The sequence below is a fragment of the Cyprinodon variegatus genome, unplaced genomic scaffold, assembly GCF_000732505.1.
Source record: "Cyprinodon variegatus isolate N-32 unplaced genomic scaffold, C_variegatus-1.0 Scaffold9, whole genome shotgun sequence".
Lineage (NCBI taxonomy): Eukaryota > Metazoa > Chordata > Actinopteri > Cyprinodontiformes > Cyprinodontidae > Cyprinodon > Cyprinodon variegatus.
In genome coordinates this window covers 46,481-61,176 of record NW_015150462.1, presented here as the reverse complement: position 1 = coordinate 61,176, position 14,696 = coordinate 46,481, and the positions used below count along the sequence as shown (strand labels likewise).

At 38.1% G+C, this 14,696-nt stretch overlaps 1 protein-coding gene across 1 annotated transcript in view; it reads left to right on the top strand.

The window, feature by feature from the left end:
• The window catches only part of cfap47 (cilia and flagella associated protein 47), a 28,277-nt gene that overhangs the window by 6,792 nt on the left and 6,789 nt on the right, over positions 1-14,696 (top strand). The window contains exons 17-40 of the mRNA XM_015377753.1: positions 24-154; positions 1,093-1,215; positions 1,364-1,495; positions 1,579-1,656; positions 2,122-2,269; positions 2,436-2,521; positions 2,675-2,774; positions 2,986-3,062; positions 3,241-3,442; positions 3,869-4,085; positions 6,738-6,855; positions 7,147-7,247; positions 7,336-7,436; positions 7,540-7,656; positions 9,070-9,295; positions 9,376-9,441; positions 9,525-9,662; positions 10,418-10,499; positions 10,610-10,705; positions 10,836-11,022; positions 11,127-11,224; positions 12,036-12,152; positions 12,326-12,460; positions 12,645-12,757. Of these exons, the coding sequence (XP_015233239.1) occupies positions 24-154; positions 1,093-1,215; positions 1,364-1,495; positions 1,579-1,656; positions 2,122-2,269; positions 2,436-2,521; positions 2,675-2,774; positions 2,986-3,062; positions 3,241-3,442; positions 3,869-4,085; positions 6,738-6,855; positions 7,147-7,247; positions 7,336-7,436; positions 7,540-7,656; positions 9,070-9,295; positions 9,376-9,441; positions 9,525-9,662; positions 10,418-10,499; positions 10,610-10,705; positions 10,836-11,022; positions 11,127-11,224; positions 12,036-12,152; positions 12,326-12,460; positions 12,645-12,757 (2,989 nt within the window). The remainder of the gene's footprint in view (positions 1-23; positions 155-1,092; positions 1,216-1,363; positions 1,496-1,578; positions 1,657-2,121; positions 2,270-2,435; positions 2,522-2,674; positions 2,775-2,985; positions 3,063-3,240; positions 3,443-3,868; positions 4,086-6,737; positions 6,856-7,146; positions 7,248-7,335; positions 7,437-7,539; positions 7,657-9,069; positions 9,296-9,375; positions 9,442-9,524; positions 9,663-10,417; positions 10,500-10,609; positions 10,706-10,835; positions 11,023-11,126; positions 11,225-12,035; positions 12,153-12,325; positions 12,461-12,644; positions 12,758-14,696) is intronic.

Sequence of the window (14,696 nt, the reverse complement as noted above, 5' to 3'; positions counted from 1 at the left end):
GGATCTCATCTCGTTTTGTCCAGGTACAGTGGAGCCACACATGGAACTAGACTGTGAGGTGGTTTGGCATCCTTCCTTTGATTCCCCCTCAGAGGGAGACTTTGACCTTTGCGTCCCTGGGGGAAAAACTCAGCGCCTGCACTGTGTTGCTAAGGTTTGTCTCCACAAAGAAGGATTGTTCCTTTCCTGGGTTGAGTAACTCCTCACTAGAAGTCCCTAACCATCATCTGTAGAAGTCCAGTCCAGTCACTCAATTGTAATAAGTTTGCATCTTCTGCAGCACATGTGAACTTGTAATGTTTTTCCACAGTGTTAAAGGATTTGTCTTCATTCAAATGCAGCTCTCTCCATTTTAAACCTGAAAGATGTAGTCTGCAACTGTATTAAAAGCCCCCTCCACATAATTTAACACAGTAAAGATCTGCTACATCACTGGAAACTTTAGCACATGGACGGAGCAGTTCTTCTGGTGCATTCACACCGAACACATTTCCTGCGACCTGAGTGATTGATTTAGATGTTATCCCCATGTAGAGTTGCGTTCAGGAGCACAGCGATCCAACGGAGGATGCAAATAGCATAATTATGTTGGTTACTGCGAACTGTTGGTAATGTGACACGTGAAAAATCTGAACTTCTCTGTGAAGTCCAGACAACCAATCATGGACTGGATGTGGCTGTGACGTAGAACAGCAGTAAAAACTAACTTTATTCAGTTGAAATGGAACATAGAATAATGTATGTTAAGAAAAAAGGAATTTAGTAACGCTCTTTTGTGAGGGATCTTTGAAAAAAGCCTTTTATTTAAGCTCTTAAAACATCTGTAAAAATCATTCATCATTCATTCTCCTCTTGTAGCTCCAGGGACGTAGACACCAGTGGCTTTCCTGGGTTCCCATTATAAATTATAAACCACAAATCGCTGAGTTAATTGTCCATGTTAAGGTGGAACAGGAAAGTAGCAGATAGATTCTTGAATCATGTTTGGTGTGAACGCACCATAAGCTTGAGCTGTTATGCGAATTGGAGGGACATCTTCTTGTTAGGAATGCCTCTCATGTCAATTTGATGTCTTTCCCATCTTCCTCTCAGATTGGAACCACTACTGTCCAGCTGGTAGAACAACGAATCCTTTTCCGGTCTGTGCCTCTAAACACAACGTCTATCAGAACTGCTGTCCTGCACAACTCTGGGTGGAACCACGCCTATTACCAGGTGTCCAATCACACTCTGTTAGCAGGATCTTTGAGCCAATCAGAATATATATTTATGCTAAGATAAACACACCATCCATTAATATGGATTTAGCTGAGGTCCAACCCCATGGGGCCACTTTGCAATGGCTCTGCTCTCTGTTTGTCAGGTTGTGGACCCCTCTCCTCTACCTGGCATGGTTCTGAGTCCATCTCAAGGTGTAGTGCCCAGCAGAGGTCAGGCCATACTTTACATCCAGTTCAACCCAGACTGTGTATCCAGGTTTGATACCAAGTTTGAGGTGAGAAAATAAATAAACGGTGCAGTTTAATTTACATATGGTGTCACTTTTTCTGTTTCTAAGGGAGTTTCTGTGTGTTGCAGATAGCTCTGAGGAACATGAAGTCCACCCAACTAAGAGTTGGAGGATCAGTGGAGCCTCCAAATATAGAATTCAGTGTGGTGAGCGTTATAGTTGCCCTGCTGCAAACATGAACATTTATTATCTGTGCAGGATCTATGTTGACTATCTATATATTTAAACTATGATAAGGTAGATCAAAATAAACTCAAACCTTAATTTCTTAGGTTCACGTGGCTCCATTTAAAGCACAGAATGTGATAACTATAACTTTCTATTTTCTCTCGATCATAACATTACTATCAGGTCTAAAAGTCAAACACAAATCATGCACACCTGTCCTGAAACTAACAGACCTTTTCAAGATACCCAGAACATCCAATGATTCTGCTGAATAGCTCTGCTTAAAAGTGTTGGTGACTATCTGCTTGACCAGACTTCCCCAACCACAAGGCTGTGAATTACAGAAATAAATGAATTTTAGCTAATATTCTAATATACCAAAATGCTGCTGTTACATCTGCTAACATAACCTGGTCATGCTAACTTATGTGTCTTCTTTTCAGTCTCATTTCCAGTTCTGTGGAGTCCATGTTGGTTCTCAACAAGAGATTCCGTTCACATTAACAAACCACTCTGCAGTGACGTCCCGACTCACATTTGATCTGTCAGAATACAAAGACTTCTCAGTCCAAGTCTGTCAGCCATCTGCTAGTATGTACAGTATTATTAAAGCACATTAAAGTATCTCAGTTAAAAAATGCAAATTTTCTGGGAAAGAGGGAAACTATGTTTGATGGGGATGTCTGGTCCTGAAAAAGTTTATTACACATATTCTTTAAATGCTTGAGATTATCAGGTTGTTTCTGTGTCCTTGCAGAAGCAGAAAAAGAGCCTGGAGTCACCGTGGTGCAGGTTAGTGATGGTCAGACCCAGGAATGTCTGCTGGTCTTTTCTCCCACCCAGGTGAGATTTCTGGATGTTTCCAATGCATGAATCAGAGGAAACATTAAAACCATATATCAAATGGCTTCTTAGCATCTGTGCTAACTGTAAATAATATAAATATTTGTTTGTATAAATAGTTTAAAGAGTTTGAATGTCCTCTTTTTACCGAAGGTGATCAGCTATGACTTCTTCCTACCACTAACGGTTAATGGACTTAAATGGCCCAGCTCTTTGTCCCCTTCACTTCCTCCAGTCTGGATACAGGCCACAGGTGGAGTTACTGTTGCTGAAGTTGTGTGATTTTGTTTAATTTTGACTTATTTTATCCATCCTAACCCAGATCTGATGCGTGTTCATTTTGGGGTTTAGTTTTAGTACTATTGGCTGTGAAATAAACCCGCAGCATGATACCGCTTCTACTTTTCCTGACAGTTCTATGCATATCTGTAAGGTGTAATGCTTTCTGTTCATTTTCTGCATAGCCCTCTTTGCTCCAGTGGAAATGTCCCCTCCTACCCTGCAGTTTGTTGTCCAATCACAGTCTAATATATTATCTCAGGTATTCCATTTGACCCAAACTCTTGTCATTTTCCGTGTAATAAATAATTCCATCATACCCCTTCTCCTCTCTTCTCATCAAAATCATTCTGTTTAATGTGTGTTACATCTAATTATTTTTATAATAATTTAAGATTTTGTTTTCCTGTGTTTTCTTCTTTCCCGTCCTTCTGCTGCAGACTGTTGAGCTGACAGCTGAGCAGGAACAGAGCGTCTGTTGGCGAGCTATCACAGGAGAAGGTGTAAACTGGTGGTTTGATCTCAGTGCCACGGATGCAGCAGCTAATAAGCTGTGTGTGGTGACTCCATCATCTGGCTTTCTAAGGCCGGGCCAGTCCGTATGTGTTGGGGTTTCCATCGACCCCGAGGCCATCAGAATGGGTGCAGTATAAAATGCTTGTAGTTTGAAATAATTAAATATCCAATAGTGTGTTGGAGATGTAATATTGAAAAATAATGAAACTTTGTAATGCTAATTTTGAAAACATAGCTTGAAAGCTGTGTTTAAGCAATATTATTCCATCCAACTAAATCTACACAGCTAAAGCTACTGCTAAAGTCAGAGTTGTGGTAAATTTGGGGAACTAAATATTTTCCCAATAGCAAAGATCTGATGGCAGAGGATCCCAAACATTTCAGGCTGTGATGGCTGCTTCTAAAGTTACTGAACTTACGTTTTGTATAAAAGTTTTGGGGGAAAAAGTTTGAGCTGCTTGAAAAAAAAAGTCAAGACTTAGTTCATGCTGATGAAAAAAAGATCTTGATCGTTGATCTCTGCTTAAATGTTATTTTGTTTTTTTTCCACAGGAGAAAAAGGGACCGTACTATATTTTCCTCTGTATCTGGGAGAGAAGGAGACTGAAGGAAGACAAAGAAACAAAGCACCCCAGCCTTACAGGAAGCTGTCAGTCATCATCAGGCTTCCGCGTATCACCTTCCACCCCTGTCAGATCCTCCTCACCCCTGTTCCTCTGAGAACAAGAATAGAAACCACACTCACCCTGCAAACTACTGGTTATCCATGGTTGGTTCACAATGAATACTTAAAGCTATCATCTTTCTTTCTAAACAACCAACGACTAGTTTGTAGCAATAAATAATCTGTGTTAAAACCTGTGGCCTAAATAACCCAGAGGAAACATATTCATAGTCATCAATAGACACGTATTTGTCAGGCTGCCTGCTGTCTCATAAAACAGTGATTCCCAACCTGGTGTTCTGTCAGATCGGCATTCCCGGTCAGACCAAAATACTCATAGTAATGTGCATGCGCGCTACCAGATCACCATACGCTTCAAAAAACACCAAAAAGTAAGTAATTCAATTGTTTTTTGGTACAGCACATGAATAAAGGGATACACGTCCGTTGAGTTAGTTTAAAGTTTATTTAGAGAAGGGTCTAGCTGCACCTGCAGCCATCTAAAAAAGGCGTCCCGTAGAAAACACACCTCCTGCCCAGCCAATCGCTGATGATATTGATTTAGATATTGTGTCACCTTGGATACAGGTGCTTGGTGGAGCAGAAGGAAGGTTAATTGAAGTGAATCAAACTTGAGCAAGATCCCTACTACTATCAAGGTTGTAGTTGGCACATTAAAAAGGAATAATCTTGATTAATGTTGGGAATAAAGCAATAGTTCAATCCATGATCAAATAGCTGTAAAATTTTGCCACTTATTTTATTTTTTTATGTAATTTTCCAGGAGCTGCACATGCTTTAAATATAAAAATTTAAATGTTAGAAATAGCATTTCTAAGTTAATTTTTCTAAAATCCTCCTGGTGTGAAGTAGAGAATACAGAAAGCGAGGCCATCTGTGTTTAAAGAAGTTTAGCTTTAAATTCTGTTTCAACTTTGGGTATGCTGGTCTGACGGGTTAAGTTAGTCTGACACTTAAATTTTCAGGCTAGCAAGCGCATATGCAAAGCTGATGTCTTGTGCATGCATATTGACTATAGGTATGCTGGTTTGAGGGGGTATGCTGATCGGACAGAACACCAGGATACGCTTACCCCTAGTGGTCCACGAGTGCATTGCAAGGGGCTCATGAAAATATTTTATCTCTTAGGTAGTAAAATAAAATAGGGCTGGGATCTGTTTTCCTTTGTGAGGAACATATTGAAAAATGAAACAAGCTTTTATCAAGCAAAAAGTAAGTTTTTATTATATGTTTGAATTCAGCTTCAGCTTTGACACACATTAAAACCAAGCAGAGGAACAGACTGGATGTAGAGAACAGCCTGATATCTGAGGTTTTTTACACTGAGCTATTGGAGCTCATCAAGGCAGCTCAGGTGCGATGAAAACAAAGTAAAACTAATTAAGTCAGTCTGACTATAATTTTACAATTCATCAAGTTTAAATGTGATCATAAGGGAGCTCCAGTTTCATAAATACAGGTTTATAATCTGATTTTATTTTGTATTTATTTCGATTCATTACTAACTTCCAGGCAACATATTTATGTTGTTTTATTTATGATGGAAATAATACAATGGCTAATAGTTAAATGCTCAAATTAAAAGATTAAGTAAAACAGTTTTTATTTTATAATTGTACATTCCATTTTTGGACAATCAGCAAAACTTTCGACTGAACTCATGGTAAGAATAAATGCCCAAAAGGGTACACAAGTCAAAAAGGGTTGGGAAACACTAGCAATCTACATTGCAATGTTTTTTATACTGTCTATTTGCTATATTTCTACGCCATGCATTGACATATAACCTTGAGACTTTTACAGCGTTAAAGAATCTACAGTGGAGAATTTAAAATAACATTTAGTAAATATAGTTTATATAAAAAACCAGAACCCCACAGCTAAACAGTTGGGCTGGTTATGATTTGATTTGAAAGAAAAAATTAGTCAGAAATTTTCAGCAGATTTACCGTTTCCTTTGTAGAAAGCTGTTTGGGGAACAAGTTATGTGTTCCTTTATCAAACCCTTCCATCCATAAAAAATCTCCACCAGTCTGGAATTTTCTGCCCTGGAAACGTATATGAATGGGTTTGATTAATATTAAACAGAAAAGTTTAAATGTCGAAACGTCTGCCTTTAACCATCCCTGTACTAATGTAGCTGAATTTAATTAGAAATGAATATATTACCAGCTCAGTGCAACTTTTCCTTGATACTTCAGGTTTCCTGTGGGTTAAAGGTTATATTCCGATGAGATTGACAAATAATTCTCAATTATGTGCCTCAAGCACCCCGATTCTACATGTTTTAGGTGTCTTCTTGCTGACATGAATGAGGCTTTGGCAGCACTGGATATTGCAGTTACTCTCCTCCTCCAATTATTTTTCACTGTTTTTTGGAAATTAGGCTTAAGCTAGACTGGATGGAGAATCTATGAACATAAAAAGCAGCTGGAGACTCTTCAGTGGATTCATGTTTTGACTGGGCCATTTAGTCACACAATCTGGTGGCAAATGTTTGGGCATGTGGTGATGTTAGAATAAAAGTGAATTAATACAAATGCACAAACAAATGCAGGTTTTCAAAATGGGATAAAGTTGAAACTATATGAATACTTTTTAAGGCAGAGTGAAAAAGAAATGATCAATCAGTTATTACCAGTTATCTTTACTTGTGTTATTTCACATTTAGTGACTGATTGTTTTGATGTTTGGTCCGTATTGGATGATGAGCCGTCTGATGTTTTCTCCTTGTAGTGGAACAGCCATATCGGCAAGAGTTGATGAGATAGAAATGGAGGATGGAACTAAGATCCAACTGGTTTCTGTTGCCTTTCCTGATGGAAACGTTATTCCTGCCCAGGATTGCAACCAGGTGAAGGTCCAGAGTTAGTCACTTTTAACTGGCCACATCCAAACAAAAACACAACTTTAGTGTAATTTACAGCGAGGTTTAGTAAAAACCAGACTAAGAAACAGATTTAATTTTAAGTTTTAAGATATTATATATAGAAGTTTGGTATAATTTCATGTCCATTTTCTTGCTCATTAGATCTGTAGAAAAGCTTAATATGTGCTCTGCATGAAGCAGACAGATTTAGCTCATAAATTTATCTGACGTTCCTTTAAAGATCATATTGTTAAATCTGTTCTCACTCAACTGCAGAAAGCTGATGTCACCTCTCTGCTATGTAAAGTGGCATTCTGCTCTGCTGTCCCTGTGTCGCTCTGCACAACCATTACCTTCAGTGACCACATGGACAACAGGTAACCTGGATCTCTGTAGGTTTAAATGTTTTCGAACGCTTTAATCTCTTCTGTGTTTTTCTATCTCTGCAACTTCTTACCTCTTCAGATTCAAGATCGAGTTGTGTGCTGTCGCTGATAACTGCCTGCTGACAGTCTGGCCCTACATGGCGCTAAATCGCTCTGATCCGCAGATAGTTCTGAAGACAGGTACGACGGCGCTGTTAGAGCTTTAAAAACATGGAAATCGATTGAATCTGCTCGGTTACTTGTTCAACTAAGAGTAACTTTTGTTTTGAAATATTTTACAAAGGGGCCACAGCTGTGGAGGCGGTTCTTAAAAGCGTCCACACATCAAGCTCTGCATCTGGCCTGATTACATCATCAACCTTCTCATTGTTTGATCCCAACAGCTCAACATGTAGCACAGGTCTGAAATGTCTAATGTGTGTTTGTGTTGATTTGATAGGTTTTTGGTAAGAAGTGAATTCATTTTTAAATCCAAGACGTTTCCCAACACAATCGAAAACTCATCTAATCTTTAATGTCTTAAGTGGATAAAAACAGTTTCTGCAAAGTACTGATTCAGGGCAATAAGTAGATTTACACCCAACTTTTTAAAGATTTTTATTGGTTATAATTTAAAACCTTATATATTTTTTTCATTACTTTAGTGCTACTTTATGTGTCTGTTACCTAAAATCTCAATTAGATACATTAGAGTCATGTATTGTAAACTAGACCTATACAGATTTTATTTTGTCATTTTGTATACCCAAGTGTAAACAAAAAGAAATTTCATTAAGTACAGCTCTCTAGACTACTTCATTTTTTAAAGTTTTTTTTTAAACTAAAGTCTGTCAGTATTTATTTGTGGGTTGAGGACCCAAAAGCAGAGGCAGGGAGGGAGAGATGAACTTATGGTTGATTTAATGAAGAGTAACTGAAAAAACAAAGTCCAAACAAACAGGCAACCAAGAATCCAAAATCCGAAAAAAGAAAACAAAGTCCAAAAAAAACAAACAAGAAACCAGGAGTCCAAAATTCAAAACATGAAAAAATAAACAGAAAACAAACCAGAAAACCACAGAGACATCAGGGAATCAAAACTCAAGGAGGAAGGCTCAGAGAGACGAAGTTGGAGCATGTAAGACAAAGTAAGACAAGGACCCAGCAAAGAGGAAGTGAAAAGAGAGGGCTTTTAAAGGAGACAGAGACAAAGGGGGGGCTAATGAGCAGATAGGAAACGGGTTAACACAGAGGCAAAAACAAAAACAGGAGCTTGGGAAAAGGAGAACACGAGAGGGCAGCAGAGGGCAACAAATGAAAAACCTGGAAGACTGACAATAATTAGAAAATACAACAAAATAATCATTAAACCACTAAGACTAAAAAAACAAGGAGAAAATAAAACTAAACACTCAAAAGAAAACATAACAGAACCAAGACAGAAACAGTTACTAGGAAAAAAAACCAAAGAACACAATGAACTAAGAATTAAACCATAAACAATAAGAAACAAGGAGAAAAGCAAAACTGGATACTCAAAAGAAAAAACATAAAAGAAAACCGAAATCTAACAAAGTCATTTTTAAACTAAAGTTCAAAGGGTTATGAATACTGCAGCAAGAATTTCTTCTTTTTCCGAGGAAGCCGTGTGCACCTTGTTGCCATGGCGTCAGTGGGTAAAGGTAACTCAGTCATGGTTAAGTCCATCTGAGTTGTTTTACATGATAAGCCAAATAAGGCTGCAGGGAATCAGTCCGGATGGTTCTTATTTTCCAAAGGAAAGTTTTATTTCAATTAAAACTAAAATGTTTGTATCTTCACCTTCCTTGTTCAGACTCCGTCTCGTATAGCACCAGTTTGAGTGAACAGGCCAGCAGAAATACAAACATCACTCCTACAAGAGACGCTCCAAGCAGGCTTAGCTTGCCAAAATTCCCTGATTCCAACTCAGAGGAAGGTCTGTATTACGAGCACGTATTACTGGCTACAGAGAGGTGGTTCAGCCTCTTTGGATGGCCCGGTGGACCTCACCCCATGTCCATACCGCACACACTACGAAGGTGATATTTTTACACTTTCCACCTGAACCTAATTGTTTTACAGCCTCTATTTAAGCATTTACCTTATTGTCTCCAATCAGGGTGTCGGTAAAAACAAACCCCTCCATTGGACGGCGAGGCAGTGTTAGCCGAAATAAAGACACAAGGTTGGTGTGAATGGCATTGGTTGCTAGCAGATACATTTAAAGAATAATACCATTGGTTTGTCTGTGCTGGATTTGTATTGCAGGTCCGTTGTGGACATGCTTCATCATCTGACTGGCAGACGGATCCCTGGTATCCCTCAATGCCAAACATTTTCTGATGATATACACCAGCGCACGACTCAGCTGCTACAACAACATCGAGCTATACTCGCCTTTCTCAGGTAGAGTGATGCTGCGACATGCATGGATACTAGTTCTGCTTGTCATACATCTTAGATAAAGCTTTTCTAATGACACTGTATGTTACTGATACATCTAGATACAATCCAGTGTAAAGGGGGCTAAAATTACATATTTTTATAGACAATTTTTAAACATGATTAGCTTTTTCCTGTTTACCATCGTGTTTCTCTGTCACACAAAATCTTCCCACAATATAAGTGACAATGTGAACAAACAAGGTGTCAGGGTTGTGGTTGAGGTTTGAGGACCCAAATGCAGAGGCTGAGGAGATTTCTTGCAGTTTAATGGGGGAAAGACAGTAAACAAATGCAGGAATCCAAAAAAACCAACTAATAATGTAAAAAAAAAAACAGAACTATGGAGACATCTGGGGAAAATAATCATGAGGAGCCAGGGAGAGACGAGGTAGGTGGACAACTGCACGAGAAGACAGCAAAGACAAGGAACCAACAAAGAGTGACAGCAGAGGGCGAGTATATGTAGCTGACTGAGACAACGGCGGGGCTAACGAGTGGATAAGGAGCAGGTGTGTGAGGAGATAACGAGGAAGCCAAGGGGAAAGGAACACACACAAGAGGGCAAAAGAGGACAACAGAAAAACCTGAGAACTAATATAAATCTAAAAACTACAACAAAATAGGAATTAAATCATTAAAATTCGAAAACAAGGACACAACAGAACCAAGACCATGACACAAGGGTTGTTAATCCATTTTTTTTTTTATGTCTTCAGGGTGCAGGGAGCCTTTCTTTGTCACATCAGACCGGAGTATTTGCTTGATACCCTGGAGTTTAAGCACTGGTGCTCCTTGCAGGTACAGATATATAAACACACATTTGTTCCTAAACCATTACTGCAATAATTCAGGTGCTCTAACCTACCTGTGAATCGTTGGCCTAATGTGTCTGATGTTGTGTTTCTCAGGCAAAAGATACAGAGAATGGCCTGGACTGTAATTTTGTAGATTACGAGTGTCTGAGCAAACAGTCATGGACTGATGTGCTTCTGCAGATTTATAAGGTGAAACCATGGATGGCATGTGTAGTTTCTCATCTACGTTTCCATTTCATTTTTTTAAATCCATTTTAAAATATGTTATATAGTTAAAATATCTCATCAGTTGCTAACTAAGTTTATTGAACATATTCAGGTTCTGGTGTTGAGATGTGTGCCAGAAGAAGGACTGAATACGCCTCTGAACCCCAGAGAGAGCAATGAATTCCTTCTGGATGGCTCACAGCCTCTGGTTAGTACCGTCTACTCACCACAGGAGCTCCACCTACTGTCATGGCTTAACAGGAACTATCAGAGGATGAGGAAGACAGTGTGGGAAAGAGGTGAGGTTTATGCCTTAAAGTTACACTGATTAACACAAAGAGGTTATTAAAGGTTTTCTTTTGTTGTTGTTATTAAATATTTATTGTATAACTTTGACTTTCAGATGGAGTCCCAGTATCACGCTGGATAGTTAACTTTGATTTGGACTTCACAGATGGACTAGTGCTTGCTGCTCTAATGGCTGCTCACTGCCCTTATCTGGTAGGTAAATCTGTATCCTGTGGAAACGGTGGGAGAAGAAGAGTGGCCTTTTAATAAAAAAATAGCTTTCTAAGTGCTGCAACGTTTCCCCAGTTTTTTAAGATTACAACCATGTTCCTCCCATTATCTTATTGGGATTTTTTTCTTGTAAGCCAGACACAAAGTAGAGAATGATTGTTTAGAGCAGAAGTCTTCAACAGGGGGTCCGCAGTGGTACTTCATGGGGTCGTGAAAGTTTTGGTTGATTACGATTTTTTTTTTATATCCCCCACTGCAATTTTCCACTAATTGAAATGTCTTTAAATGTACATTAACATGAATTCAACACACTGTAGTAAACAGATAAATGGAGGCAGAAGATGTCTTTCAGTCATCAATGCACACATTCAGAGACGCACAGGAGCTCTTTCAAGCTGGGCACCGTTTCATTCACAACACCTGTCCCATCAACCAGGAATCAGAATTAGAAATACTTTAATCATCCCAGAGCGACGTTACTTTCATTTTTCATTTATCCATATGTAATAGAGTGACTATAGGACCAGTTTGATATAACACAATTTCATACTATATATAATTAGGGGATCCCCACTCCATCTCACCATCAGTTTGGGGGTCCTTGGCCTGGAAAACATTGAAGACCTCTGGTTTAGAGGAAGAAAAAAAAGAGAATTAAAGAAAAAAAAATGCTGCTATTAATATTTTAGGAATCAGCTTTTCTGAAAATGAAAGGAGACTCTTAAGGATGATTACTTTTTTCTCAAAAGCGCACTTCATTGTATTTAGCTGTTTGTTTTTCTATCCACTGTAGATAAGCAGCCACTTCAGGAGGATGTACACCTCGCCTAGCAGCCTGCAGCAGATCCTTCACAACAACATTATTGTGGTTCAAGCTTTAACTGTGCTTGGTCTCAACATCGGCATAAAGGTAAAGAACAAAAGTGACATACATTCAGTACTCTATGTGGTGTGTTAATCGGTTAAATCTACTTCACTGAAAAAAGACAAATCATCTTATCAGAGAAGCACAGGGTTACAGGTTTTATATTTAGCCAAAACATTGGACTCAAACTTGTGTGTTTGACTGATGGATTCTGTTAGCCTACAGACCTGTGTGATGCCAACCCAGTGCAGATCCTGCTTCTGTGTGTTCACCTGTATGAGACCCTTTCTCACTACCTGCCATCAGAGACCCTCACTCTGACGGGAGCACTGCATGGATCATTCAGCAAGCAGGTATCACAGACACACATACTCGTTCTGTCATCGTAGTGAGGACCATGTGTTGACTCCCATTGACTTCAATTGATTTTCAGTCATTTTCAATCCATTCTATGCCCTAACACTAAAACTAATCTTAAACCTAACTATTACCAATGCATACCTATAATTTGTCTAATTTTCTTTCTTTGACCTGCAGCTGCACCTGAGAAACCCGTCCTCCAGGTCTCTAAGATACAAGGTCCTGCTTTTAGGAAAAGACGCTCCTTTCTTCTCTGTTCCTGGTGGATCGATGGTCACTATTCCAACAAAGTATGTCTGAAGCATGGCATAATCTGCATTAGAAACAGCTGAACAGAATTAAACATCCAATGTGATTTTAATGTATACATTTTACCACTGCTTCACATGTGAAACTCATTGAACTAATACTGCCTTGTGTAAAAAGAGTCCAAACAAATGTTCCTTTTTAGATAATTAGCCCTGCATCAAACACGGGGCCCTGCTTCAATCATTTGTACTCAACGTCATATTTTTAATGTTACATAAACAAACTCTCTGTTTAACTGAGATTTTATGATAGACCAACACAAAGCAGTGCTTGACTTTGATATGGAAGAAAAATGTAAAAAAAAAAAAAAAAAAAAGATCTCAAAAGTATTGCATGGGATTGTATGCCCCTTACCCAGAGTCCCCTAAATTGATTACAGAGCAACCTTCTTTTTTATAAGTCATCTTTTTTTGGAAAGACAGTTAATAGACAGGTTGAAAATGTGCAAATTAAATGTATTTATACATCAACACATCATGATACCACCACCACTGTGTTTCACTATGGGATAGTAACACCATTGCTGTTTGTTTACATTTTCCACAAACATAAAGAGGCCACATAAATAAAGTGAAAGAAATGCCCTGGTGAGATGATATCAGAAAGGGAATATTTGTAAAATAGTTTGTGTTCTCAAAAAAGCTCAAATGAAGCATCAAATCTGGCACACCATCCCAAATGTAAAAACCAAAATGGGATTGATGACAGGTCTACTCGGTAAAACTTGATCTTTTTAAAATTAATTACTGCAGGCTTATGGAGGACCAACTCTGCCATATTTAAAAATAAATACAGAAATAAATAAAAGCTCAATAAATAAATAAGCATACAATTAATTGCCACCAAATATACAATAAACAAATAAATGTCGGTAGAAATTAAATTATACAGTTCTTTTAATTAGCTTCTTTATTTGCCTTTGTAATATTTACCTTATTTTTTATTTGTATATTTGTATAATCTATAACTTTATTTTTTAATTACTTATATTTTTAAGTATTTATTTATGTGCATGTTATAATATTTTTGTCTGTTTTATTCTTCCTTTGTATTTTTTTACCCTAGTTATTTCTTCGCTGTTAGGACACCCCCCCTCGTCATTTGCAAACAACTAGGGTAAAAAAATACAAAGGAAGAATAAAACAGATGAAAGTATTAAAACATGCACATAAATAAATACTTAAAAATATAAGTAATAAAAAAATAAAGTTGAAGATTAAAAAGGACAAAAAAATATATATTACAAAGGCAAATAAATAAAGAAGCTAATTAAAAGTTATATACATTTATGTCTCGCTGTATAATTTAATTTCTACTTACATTTATTTGTTTATTGTATTTTTGGGGGCAATTAATTGTATGCTTATTTATTTATTGAGCATTTATTTATTTCTGTATTTATTTTTAAATATGGCAGAGTTGGTCCTCCATACAGGTCAACTTCTGGCAGACATAAAAAAAAAAAATAAACTGCCTGTTTTAGGCAGGTCTGATCCTGTTGAATATTGCTTCATCTCCCTCAACTTTCTCAGTTCATTTTTCATTCCAATTTACGGCCAGATGCAGGTGCTGAGAGCACTGAATGCATGAACTGTTCCAGTAGTAATACCATCAGAGTCCCACCTGGGACCACTCAGAAACTATATAAGCTGACATCATCCAAGGCTGTCTTCCGTGGTTTTTCTTTGTGTGTGGTCACCCTGCATGGCTGTTGTACTGTTGTAGGATGCTCTTGCATCTGTTGGCTGGTGATGCTGTATATTGCCCTCCTCAGGTTAAGACTGCTTGATCTTCAGTGGGGGTCTCCACTTTTGCCCTGTTTGCTGTTTGTTGGTGATGACTGTGTTTTCGCCTCCTCTTTGATATAACTTATTAGTCAGTGATTGTAGTGTAGTGCTTAGCTTGGCTTGAGCTAACAGT